A 13,565-nucleotide genomic window follows, 5' to 3' on the forward strand; every position below is an offset into this window, starting at 1 on the left:
CAACCTAGACAAGGTTGAAATTCCCTTGCCATATGCTGTTCTTGCCTCAGGACAGGCTTTTGTGTAACAGCTACCACACTGTGAATTTCTTATTTAATGCCTATCTTGTTCATTAGATTGTATGGGGTCATGAAGGTTGAGATCATATCTGTCTTGTTCATCTTTGTAACCAAGCACCTAACCTAGTGTTTGGCACACAGCTCACTCTCAACAAATGCTCAATCAAATTGAGAATGATCTTTGAGCTCTGAATCAGGCAAATGGTAGTAATAGAAACTATGAAGACAAAGAGGAACAAGATACAGTCTGATGAATTTGGGGGCTAATAGGAAGATAAGCAGTGTAAGCAGACAATTTTAATTTTTTTAATAAATAGAATTGGTGGAAATCCTTCCTAACAGGTATTCAAGTCTTTATTCTGTATTAATAAAGTTATAAAATGAAACAGTCCCTAAATCCAAAAACTAACTCTAAGCTATAGAGAAAAAAGTGATGCCAGTGTTATAAAACAGAAAGAATAAAAGCAACATGCGTGTACAGAAGGGTATTTAAATAAGCAAGATGTGGGGGTGGAAGTGCGGATTCTGAGTGAGATCATTTCTAAGCTGAGTTTAGATGGATGGGCAGGGGTTAGCTGGACAAATGCATGGGGAAAGGGCATTCCATGTAGAAAAACAACTTCTGCAAAGAAACACTTATATGTTATTAAAAATTTATTAGCAGTTCAGGACAGTTGAAGCAAAGAGAAGTAGGCACAAATGGGTGAAAAGATGAAATGAGTGTGGAAAAAGAAAATCTGGGGATGGTATTCACACAGCTGTTTTGACAAACTGGAAAGATGGTTGTGACATTTCCTGATACAGGGAATTCAGAAGGAAAAAACAGACTGAGGGAATGATGATGAATTTAGTTTGAGCATGTTGAGATGGTTATACAACAGCCACTGGAGAAGACAACTGGCACTTTACAGATGGGAGCTGAACAGAGGTCTCATGTTGGAGATAGGAATTTCACAACACCATTCTTTGATCATTACCTAGAATTTGTGCAGGTTTTAACCCTAGCACTTTCACACCAACAGTTCTCCATTAAGACCTCCAATTCTTTAAGTCCATCATTTTTTCCCTCATCACCCACTAACCCTATTACCTCACTCCTCCTGGATCTATCATGACCTTCTGTACCCATCTACTTCCATCAATCTTACCTGGCAATACCTAACCCCTGGTTAATCCAAATATTCATATTCCCTGTGTTGTACCCAAACAAATTAAATATTCCTACTAACTATAAAAACCCTCTCCACTTGCTGCTTAATTTGCCTGAAATGCTCATTCCCTAGCTATACTGCACAAATGAATAAATTGATAAAGTGATAACAAAGTTCCTGAGTCTTTTATACCAATTGTCTGCTAATTCTTATTTCCATCAAAATAGTTAATTTTTAATATATATAATACACTAAAAGAAGAAATCTCTTTGTCTTAAGGTCCCATTGTAAAGAAAACAGCATAAAGAACCATCATTAATCACACACATTCAGGAAATAAAGATCTCAAAGTTTCATGGTGATATTTTTTCCATGAAACAGAGTTAAAAAAGTGATGAACATATTCAATTCTGTTGTGGGCTTAAATTTATAGTAGAAACTATACAGAAAAGTTTAGAAGAATGAGAATCTGTGCTTTACAAATTTAACAATATGTACCAAATATCTACTATTTCTGGAAGACATAGATATATAGGATGTTTATAATTTGTAAGATAGACATGAAAACAAGTATGACCTGGCTAAACATTAAAAATAAGAGGAGCTTTTTTCTTTAGAACATGAGATTAGAGGAGTACTTTAAGAGAGGAGAAAAAGAGTAACATAATTTCTATTGAGAAAAATGGAAGGAGTCAAGGAGAAAGCCCTTTTTCACTTGAGCCTTGGAGGAAGGAGATATGGAAAAAGGACTCTCATGGTATAGCGAGGGGCATTAGAAACACAGAGGTGCATGAAAATGCACAGTACAAATAAAATAGCCATAATCATAAAACTCTTGAAAATCAAATGAGTATAAATCAACAAAGTTCAGATAAGCATCAAGTGGATGAAGAATGAGAAAGTTATATAGGCTGGAAGACAGTCTCACACTTAGTTATAAAGGATACCTCAGTCTAACTCAGATTCACATGTTGATATTCTTACCAAAGCCACTTAACAGGATAAGTACATCCTGAGTATGAATGTTTCATGGCTTCTGAGCTCAGCATCTGCACTCGTGAGATGACCCAGGGGAATGAGTTTAAGATTGCTTATACCAAACACAAAGCAAACAATTCATCAAACTGGAATAAAATCAACTTGAAGCCCAAGTCGATTATCCCTCTCCCCACCTACCATGGAAACAGCTAATTCTTTTCTCATTAAAAAAGTAATAAATACTTGTTTTTTGAATCTGAATAAAAGACAAGTTTAAAGAAGAAAATAAATATAAGTAGAGACAGCCACTGTTTACTAGTTGAATACTGGTGCATATTTTTCCAGACTACCCCCACCACACACACACTGTAAAACCTGGAGGCACATTCTACTTCCTATTTCATAACCACTGTTTTTCTTATAACATGTAAAGATTTATCACCAATTTTAATGGCTGTACAGTAATCCATTGTTTGGACGATTCATAATTAATTTCACCCTCAGTTTATTGCCACTCCATTATACCCAGTTTTAATTTTTAAATTTCTTTGTTGAGCAATTTTTGTTGTTTTTTGAAAGGGAAAGAATTTTTTAAAACTTAATTCCAGTATAGTTAACATATAGTGATGTATTAGTTTCAGGTGTATAGAACAGTTATTCAACACTTCCATACATTACCAGGCACTTATCATAACAAATGCATTTCTTAACCCCCACCCCCTATTTAACCCATCCCCTACCCACGTCCCCTCTGTAACCATCAGTTTGTTGTCTATAGTTAGGAGTCTTTAGTTGAGCAGTTTTAACTATTTCTTAAAATCAGTATCTCATGATTTATACTTTCTTAAAGGTTATATTAATTTTCTAAGGTGGCCAAAATAAATTACCACAAGCTCGGTGGCTTAAAGCACAGGAATTCATTATCTCACAGCTATAAATGCCAAAAATCTGAAATCAAGGTATTGGCAATGCCATGCTCCTTCTAAGGTTCTAGGGAAGAACTACTTTCCAGCGGCTCTCAGCATCCTTAGCATTCATTCCTCAGAATCACTCCTGTCTCTGCTGCCTTCTTCATGTCTTCCTTCCTTCTGTGCCTATCTCCTCCATGTCTCTGAATCCAAATCTCCTTCATTCTTTTATAAAGATAATAGTCATTGAATTTAGGCCACTATTTTAACACCTGCAAATACCTTCTTTCCAAATAAGATTGTATTCACAGGGACTGTCCTTTGTGGGGACATAATCAAGCCACTACAGAGGTCATCCAAAAGACAGAGAAATTTATAGTATTTTATTCAAATAGAATAAAACTCATTGAATCCTTTCACGAATCTAAGATATATATGGGGTTTACTGATCTTATTTTTCTTGTATATTTAAACATTTTGTTATTTCATCACCCTAGAAATTATTTCATCATTACTCACCAGTTACTCCTAATGAAGTTAAAAAAGAGTGAAACATTGAAAATAGAAATGATGGATGTCTAGGATGCATAGTGGATAAGAGGAAGGTGTAGTGTGAGAGATATCATCACCATTATTTCATCTTCAGTTTTCTTACTACAGTACACAAAGTATTGTGTCATCTTTCAAAAAGCTCTAAGAAAAGCCTGGAGATACAAATGTTATCTTTTTGTAGTTATGAAAGAACACAGTTGAGAATTGAGTTCTTTTATTTTTCACTCACAATGACAAAGAGAAGAAAAATGATAAAGATGCTTCATAAATATTAGCCAAGTCAGGAAATGAATGCAGAGAGACAGATAGTAACAATCTAGCCTCCAATAATAATGGTGAAATTGGTTATATATGTGAAATCTCAGACTGTGAACGTACAGATAACGATACCCTAAATGAATTTTCTCAAACCCAAGAACTAATAAGTGAATAATATATTTCTAAGGGCAAAAAGGAAATATGATATTTTTTATTCAATTAGTTATTCTACAGTTAGGATTTTATCATGCAATAACATGCAATAAGAACTTGGATCACACCAGTCTGCTGAAAGGATATGTGACAATATTCTTTTATCATCTACATTTTGCACCAGAAGTTATTTGATAGGTTAAAAGTGAACAAAGGCTGAAGGCAAGTATATATACAAAAGTGTCTGGAAGAAAATGTGAAAATGACAAAAATAAGTAATTTAATCATTGGTTGGGAATCATTGGGAGAAAGAGCAGAGGGAGAAGCAGACTCCTCACTGAGCAGGGAGCCCAACATGGGACTTGATCCCAGGACCCTGAGCAGAAGGCAGATGCTTAACCAACTGAGCCACCCAGGTACCCCTGATAGAAATATTCTTAAATTAGATTATGGTGATATTTGAACTGTGAAAATATACTGAAATCCACTGAATTGTATTCTTTAAATTGGTGAATTTTATGGTAAATAAATTCTCTCTCAATAAAGCAGCTTTCAAAAATCTGGGTTTGCATGTTTATATTATTAAAATTCTAAAAATGTTGATTTTCACTAACCCCTTATTTTTACCTCTGCAAATTATTCTTAAGATTGCTTAAAAATATTTATTAAAAATAAGGTTCATTATACCTAGATGGTAAATGATGATGACTGTTTTCTTGGTACACTGATGGTTAATCTATCTTCCTAAATGGACATTTAGATCGTTAGTATTTATTCCCTAGTATAAGCAAAGTTGCTTTCAACATTTTTGTTTATACACTTTTACAGAGTTGTAAGATCATTCCCTCAATAAAAATTCCTAGAAATGAAATTCTTGGTAAAAGGCATTTCTCTAGAAAAGCTGTACCAATTTATATTTCCAACAGCAATGTCCAAGATGAAAGCATGTTTTATTGTTAAATATGCTTGCCTTCATAGCTTATTAAAAAAATAATAAGGAAAAAACACCTGTTAACAAAACACCAAAAGCAAAGCAAAGCAAAACCAACAACAACAACAAAAAACAACAATAATCAAACACTCTTTCAAATACATTAGACTGAACCTTCCTCCAATTCTGGTTCTGACAAGAAATGGAGAATTTTATTATGTGACATTTTTGAATATAGGTTTTGCAACTTAGTATACTTCAATTCTCTCAGAATACATCACTTACAAATTGTATTTATAGGCAAAATATAATGAAAACACTTAACTTTCTCTTGTTTAAAAAATGTATTGGGCAACCCCAGTGGCTTAGCGGTTTAGCACCGCCTTCAGCCCAGGGTGTGATCCTGGAGACCCGGCATTGAGTCCCACGTCAGGCTCCCAGCATAGAGCCTGCTTCTCCCTCTGCCCCCACCCCCCCCCACCCCCCGCCTCTCTCTCTCTCTCTCTCTCTCTCTCTCTCTATGTCTCTAATAAATAAATAAAAAATCTTTAAAAAAATTATTTATAGCTCTGTCTGCCCAGAGGGTTTAGAAGCAATAATCCCCCAAGAGCAGCAAGATACTCAATGACTAAATCTTGGTTTCTAAATAACATTTTCCAATAAAAGGAACCACATCTCTCTGGAGAAATGGTTGCTTCAAGGGCCACAGTAGGGAAAATGAAAAGCCTAGGATAAACTGCCAAAACTTGGAAGCAAACCAAGGTGTTCCTCAGTAGGTGAATGGATAAACTGTGGCACATCCAGATAATGGAATATTCAGAAATGAGCTACCAAGCCATGAAAAGTTGTGGAGGAACCTTAAATGTATATTATGCTAAACTAAAGAAACCAATCTGAAAAGGTTACATACTAACATGATTCTAACTACATTACATTCAGGAGGTGATGCTTAATTCTATCTCCTACTTCCCAACCCCTCACTCCCACCTCCAATGAGGGTGGGCTAGATCTAATAACTGACTTCCAAAGGACAAAGAAAGGGAAAAATAGTACATTTTCAGTGGAGAAAACCAGCAAACACTGTCTAATTCAAGTCATAAAGGTTAATGTCACCATATGCATATCACAAACTCCCTGATGATGGTAACAGCACTTCACCTCTATGGTATTCCTTCCAAAACCCCATATGATTCCAGTTGAAACATGAGAAAAAACATCGGCCAAATCCAGATTGGGATACATTCTACAAGTCATGAAAAACAAGGAAAGACTGAGAAATTGTTACAGATTAGAAGAGATTGGGGAAATATGACACCTAAATGTAATGTGGTACCCTGAACTGGATCCTGGGAGAAGAAAGAAGGTATAATGGAAAAGTGAAATCCAAATAAAGCCTGGAATGTAGTTAACAGTAATGTACTAACAAGAGGTTCTTAGTTTTGACAAAATGTACCATAGCAATATACGATATTTATAATGGGTGAAACTGGGCAAAAGGTGTATACAAAAAGTCTGCACTGTCTTTGCAACTTTTATATATTTAAAAATTACTCAAAAATAGAAAGTTTATTAAAAACAACAATAACTACAAAATTGAACTTAAAAATGGAGCCATGAAACCACTAAACCAACATAGATATCCTTTTGGAAAATGTTAAACTTCTAATTTAACTATCATTTACTCCATTTTGAAAGTGTTAAATAAAATTAAAGAAAAGGCTGAGGGAAGACTAACAATTTCTTATTGGAGATTAAATCAGGCATTAATCTGAAACATGAGGTATTGCATATTAATAGTCCTAGGACTATGCATATTCAATTAGATACATTTGACTGACATTAACAGAAATACTTCAAAACACATTAAAAAATATAGAACCTGAAATTCTGCCAATTTAATCTGTCAAGTTTTACTGTACACTGTGTTCCATGGTTCACTGAACTTTACTGGTAAAGAAGGAATATATTTAATCCACTACTAGTAGTATAATGGCAAACCTCGTAAATTTACACCTTTCACATATTTATGACACTTCTGAGGGGAAGGTACTTTGCCTCTAACTTCATAGACTAAAAAAATGAATACCAAAAATTTAAGAAAGGTTATCTAAAACTTGGATATATCCTTATAAGGCCAAAAGATCAGTATGCCCTTTCAATGGAATCTGAGGACACAGACTCATTCAAAGGTTATTTAATTACTTATCAGAATGTACATTGCTCTAGGGGCATCTGGGTGGCTCAGTCAGTTGTGTCTGCCTTTGTTCTAGTCCTGATCTCAGGGTCCTGGGATGGAGGCTATGGCTCTCTGCTCGTGGGGAGTCTGCTTCTCCCTGGGCCCCTCCCCCTGCTCATGATTTCTCCATCTCAAATAAATAAAACCTGGGAAAAAAAAAAAAAAAAAAAAAAAAAGGATGTACTTTGTTGCATGATTCTATTTACTATTGAATTAAATATCCCAGATTAAGTAAAGTTACATGTTAACTTGTAGATTTCTGTTTAGTAGAGTTGCAAATCATTTCTGTCAGGTAGAAAAGAAAATGCCAAATGTTAAGGCTTATTGGTCTGTAGGACATTAACCAGTTTGTAACTAACTAACCTAGCATCTTATTCTAAAATTCCTTTATTAGATTGCCTGTGAATACACAGCTCTTCACTCTCTTAACTAGCCTTACTACTTTACTTGTTCCATTAGTAATTAATGAATTGAATAAAATATTTGATACATGTTTCTTCATATTTGTATGAGTCATGATTTTAATTTTTTAAAATTATGCCTTCAAAGGCATTAAGGAACTTTCCATGACATGCCTTACATGACCTTTTCTACACACTGCTCTGCAAATCCTACAGTCTCACAGGGCTATTACGATGATAAGTTTTCTGTACAGTATTCTGATAACATTGTCAATTATCTTGTTATTGGAATGATCAAATAACACTTTGTCTCAAAGATAAATCAGAAAAGAAGCTAAGTAAAGTTTATGTTATTTTCAAGACCATGTAATCTGACTTCTAAGACTTTCTAAAGTTACATGTCGTTCCTGATGGTACTTTTGTAGGTTAGTTTTCTTTATAAACCGATGATTTAAAACATTTTTTCTTCCATTTGTTCTGGGTACCTTTTTAAAAATTATTTTATTTATTTATTTATTTATTTATTTATTTATTTATTTATTTATGATTTTATTTATTTATTCATGATACACACACACACACACACAGAGAGAGAGAGAGAGAGAGAGAGAGAGAGGCAGAGACACAGGCAGAGGGAGAAGCAGGCTCCATGCAGGGAGCCTGATGTGGGACTCGATCCTGGGACTCCAGCATCACACCCTGGGCCAAAGGCAGGTGCTAAACCGCTGAGCCACCCAGGGATCCCCCTCCCCCTTTTTTTTAATGAAAGGGGCTGATACCTGGTTTGGATGTGAACTATAATTGCCTTTATTTTCAAAAAGATGATTAATTACACTTACATTCTGATTACATACTAGGAGATTTATTGAAAAAAAAAATTAGCAAAAAAAAATCACAACCTCTTTCCAGTGTCACATTTTTCACTAAAACCAAAAGTCTAAACAAATGTGATTTAAGGAAGAAACTTGGTTATTGTCAAATCTAAATATACTTCAGTGAATTCAAATGGACTAACAGTAAACACTAATTTCAATTTTTAGGTTTTAGCATTGGAGAAAGAATGCATTACTTCACTCTCACCCAACCCATAATCAGTAGTCCATTAAAGCAAAAGAAAAAGAAAATTCTGTACCCTGACATCACTTCTAGGTGAAGTTGTCCTGAAACAGTTAAGAATGCAGGAACATTGAAGAAATTCTCCTCAGGCATCTTAATTTTGCTTGAAGGCTGCAAATGAAAAACATGAGCCACAAAAAGCTATGAGGTATTCTGCTCTGCTTTCACATTCACATACATGCCACAACTAAAAATCACAATGCAATTAAATATATGTGAGGACAGGTCATTTTCATGAAAATAAATGCAGTTCTCCGTACACTCCTAAAAGAGAAAATGCCTGCTTAGAAAGAGCTAAGGTCAAAGATATTTACTCCATATTTTCAAAACATACAACTAAAGGACATAGTACTTTTGTCACAAGATACACTTCACCCTAAAAAATGATTCTGATTGAGAGACAAGGAAAGAGATTATAGATTAAAAATTTTTAATGTGAAAAATTACATAATCTCTTAAAATTCTGACCTATGATTGAGATTTGATTTTCTCAAGGGAATAGCCTCTAGAACATGTGTTGTCATATTATTAAATTTTTATTAATGCTTTTAAATGCAGATTCTTATAAACACATTATAAGCTTTTATATACATTAACTCCCACCATAACTCAGAAGAGCAGAATCCTATCTTTAAAAGGTACTGAGAGTTATTTAAGATTTTTATAAATTTACAATAGATAAGGTGATTATTTCGTTTGAAACAGGTAGGAAACAAGCCAGTCAGCATTTATCGCAAGCTAAAAAATTATTTGGGGGTCAAATATTACTTAATGTTCTAAAAAAAAGATTATTTATTTATTTGACAGAAAGAGAGAGCACAAGCAGGAGCAGCAGAGGGAGAGGGAGAAGCAGACTCCCCACTGAACAGGGAGCCAGAAGCCAGCAGATCCCAAGACCCCTGGATCATCATGACCCAAGCTGAAGGCAGAGGCTTAACCTACTGAGCCACCTAGGTGCCCCCTAAATGCAATTTATTTATTTATTATGTTTTTTTCCTAAATGCAATTTAAATAGTATAATTAAGAAAGTTTCTGGATCGAAGTATAACTATTATACTTACTTTTTGGGAGGAAAGTTAACTTCCCTACTCTTGTTACTTCAAATTGTGCATTTATTTGAAAGTTTTTTAGTATAATAGTGCAGTTACTATAAAAGCAACAAAGTCAATTTTAAATATGCAATAGAGAATGTGAGTCTCCTTTTAAAAGACTTAGTATCAAATACTGAATTATAGAAACACATGAAATGAAGGCATTTTATTTAATTCTACTGGTTCTAAAAATATTGCATATCATATACAGGCATATATGAGTAAGAAATCTAGTGTAAAACTTACCAGTTGAAATCACTCATTTATTTTGTAACTGCCTGTTATTTTTCAAACTTACTTTGATACTGGTCTTACACGTCCTATCACTGCTTTTTAAAAGCCATCTTTGAATCCCATATTCACTGAAAGGATTCTGTTTCCAAGGACTTAAGTACTCAAGACTAAAAATATTTGCCCTGATATATGTTACGATTTCCAAAATAAAAAAATATACTATACTCTCTACAGTTCCTATTTACTAAATAATTAGGTTTCAAGTAAGGCCCAACACATTATTAGAATATTATATTTTCTCCTTTCCTTTACCTCTTTAATCTATAATTTGTATTGGTGTTATATCTTGACTTCTACGCAGTGGTTTCTCTCATTTCATGTGCATATAAAAAAGTCTAGTTTTTTTTTTTTTTTAAGATTTTATTTGTTCATGAGAGACAGAGAGAGAGAGAGGCAGAGACACAGGCAGAGGGAGAAGCAGGCTCCATGCAGGGAGACGTGGGACTTGATCCTTGGTCCCCAGGATCATGCCCTGGGCTGAAGGTGGCGCTAGACCGCTGAGCCACCCGGGCTACCCAAAAAGTCTAGTTTTTATGACTATACTTTACTCTTTCATTTATTAGCATTTGGACAAAATGGAATCTAATCCTCTTACATCTCTTAAATCCAACTTATTTAAATATGTATAAACATATCACTACTTAATCATGCCTTCCAATGTTGTACATATTTACATACTGAAATTCATATTACGTTTTAAAAAATTACTTTCTTTTATTTCTCCTTTTTATTACAACTTATGCATCACATTGATTTTTAAAAACTTCTGTATGAATTAAGTTATATTATCTATACGCTTTATTTCAGAATTATTAAAGGAACATTATAAAATATTTTAAAAAGTAATTGCTGGGATCCCTGGGTGGTGCAGCGGTTTGGTACCTGCCTTTGGCCCAGGGCGCGATCCTGGAGACCCGGGATCGAATCCCATGTCGGGCTCCCGGTGCATGGAGCCTGCTTCTCCCTCTGCCTATGTCTCTGTGTTTGTGTGTGTGTGTGACTATCATAAATAAATAAAAATAAAAAAAAAAAGTAATTGTTGGGGCAGCCCTGGTGGCGCAGCGGTTTAGTCCCACCTGCAGCCTGGGGTGTGATCCTGGAGACCCAGGATCGAGTCCCGCATCAGGCTCCCTGCATGGAGCCTGCTTCTCCCTCTACCTGCGTCTCTGCCTCTCTCTCTCTCTGTCTCCCATGAATAAATAAATAAAATCTTAAAAAAAAAAAAAGTAATTGTTGAGGGTACTGTCAGCAAACACGGAGGGATAGGTAGCTCTGAAGCACCGTTTCTCCACAGAAAAACTGAAAAGAATTTGTAAAAGCCATCAAAATCAACTGTGGGGACTCTGGTAAACAGTCAAAAGTTTATAGCAACCAAACAAATGCTGAATCAAGAGAGGAAACTTAAAAATGATAGACTCCATCACCAACAACAGACGGCACACTGTCTCAAGCACACATGAAATATTAATCAGGATAGACCATATGTTACGACATAAGACAAATTCAATGTTAAAAAAGACTAAAATCATAAAAGTTCTTTTCTTTACCTGTAATAGAATGAAACTAGAAACATTAAATGGTGCAGTTGCTTAGGAAAACAGTTTGATGGTCTTTTAAAAAGATAAACAAAGAATTACTATGCAACCTACCAATTCTGCTCCTAGGTATATATCTGAAAGAATTAAAACCAGGCACTCAAATACATATATGTACCTTCATGTCCATAAAAGCACTGTTCACAGTAGCCAAAGGCAGAAACAATTCAAATGTCCATTAACAGAAAAAAAAATGTAATATAATATAAACAATGGAATGATATTCAGCCATAAGATGAAGTACTTCTATATACATTAAAATATGGCTAAACCTTGAACACATTATGCTAAGTGAAAGTAAGACATAAAAGGCCACATATTATATGATCCCATTTATATGAAATGTCTAAATGAAGTAAATCCACAGACACTGATGGTTGAGAGCCATGGGTCTGGAGGGGGAAGAAGAAATGGGAATGGGGCATGGGGTTTGTTTTGGGACAATGAAAATGTTTTAGAACTTGATATAGGTAGTTAGTTGTATAACATGATAAATGCACTAAATGCCACAAACTGTACTCTTTAAAATGGTTAATTTTATGCTATATAAATTTCACCTCAATTTTTAAAAGAGCATATATAAGTAGCTATTGGATTTGGCAGGGTCAAAACCTACATAGGATTGCAAATTTAAGATTTGTAATCTTAAATACTTTGTAGCAATGAAGAAAGAATAAATTATGCATCTAATTTTGTGGATAGGATTTCTCTTTAACAAGATCCCCAAACTGCAAATGATAAGCTGAAAAATGGACAAATTTAACATTAAAATTAAAGATTTCTGTTTAATAAAGGAAGGTATAGGCAAAGTCAAAAGAATGACTTATTAAGAAGAAAATATTTTCAGGGTGCCTGGCTGGCTCAGTCAGTAGATAATGTGACTCCTGATCTCAGGATGGAGAGTTTGAGCCCCATGTTGAGTGTAGAGATTATTAAAAACAAAACCTTAAAAAAAATATTTTCAGCATCTAAGATTGACAAGTGATTAATGGACAGGACAAACAAGGACCTACTGACAAGAAAACAAGAAAGAAAATAAGCTGTTCCCCAAATGGGCAAGTGACATGAAAAGAAATTTACAAAAAGAAAAATTCAAATGGCTAAGATGTACGAGGAAACACTCAAATTTCCTACAAATTAAAGAAATGCAAATGAAAATAAGGCATTTTAAAAAGAATTCACTATATATACCAGAATGACAAAGATTAGAAAGTTGTTTAATGTCAAGTGTAGTTTTAGACTCAAGAGTATGGTAGGGAGATATCTTAGACATGCCCAAGATTCTCAGTCCCTGGTTTATTCGATCAACCGCTAAGCCAGGTACTGTCATGAAGGGATTTTGTAATTAAAACTCCAAATCAGGGCAGCCCCAGTGGCGCAGCAGTTTAGCGTCACCTGTGGCCCAGGGCATGATCCTGGAGACCCTGGATGAGTCCCACTTCGGGCTCTCTGCATGGTGCCTGCTTCTCCCTCTGCCTGTGTCTCTGCCTCTCTCTGTGTCTCTATGAATGAATGAATAAATAAATAAAAATCTTTAAAAAAAATAAAATAAAATAAAAGTCCAAATCAGTGACCACAGGCAGTAATCTCTCTGACATCAGCTGTATAATATTTTTCTACATATGTCTCTTGAGGCAAAGGAAAGAAGCAGAAATAAATTGGGACTACATCAAAATAAAAAGCTTCTGAACACTGAAGGAAACACAAAATTAAAAGGCAATCTACTAAATGGGAGAAGATAATTGCAAACGACATATCCAATAAAGGCTTAGTATCCAAAACATATTAAGGACTTATACAACTCAACACCCCAAAAATGAATAACGCAATTCAAAAATGGGC

The 13,565-nt window shown here is 34.7% G+C and overlaps 1 protein-coding gene across 10 annotated transcripts in view; it reads right to left on the reverse strand.

The window, feature by feature from the left end:
• Positions 1–13,565, reverse strand: part of NARS2 (asparaginyl-tRNA synthetase 2, mitochondrial) — a 135,922-nt gene that overhangs the window by 70,760 nt on the left and 51,597 nt on the right. For all 10 annotated transcript variants that reach the window (XM_072794805.1, XM_072794800.1, XM_072794803.1 and 7 more), the window contains exon 6: positions 8,760–8,854. In XM_072794805.1, coding sequence (XP_072650906.1) covers positions 8,760–8,854 — 95 coding nt within the window. The remainder of the gene's footprint in view (positions 1–8,759; positions 8,855–13,565) is intronic.

Source organism: Canis lupus, chromosome 23, assembly GCF_048164855.1.
Source record: "Canis lupus baileyi chromosome 23, mCanLup2.hap1, whole genome shotgun sequence".
Taxonomy (NCBI): domain Eukaryota; kingdom Metazoa; phylum Chordata; class Mammalia; order Carnivora; family Canidae; genus Canis; species Canis lupus.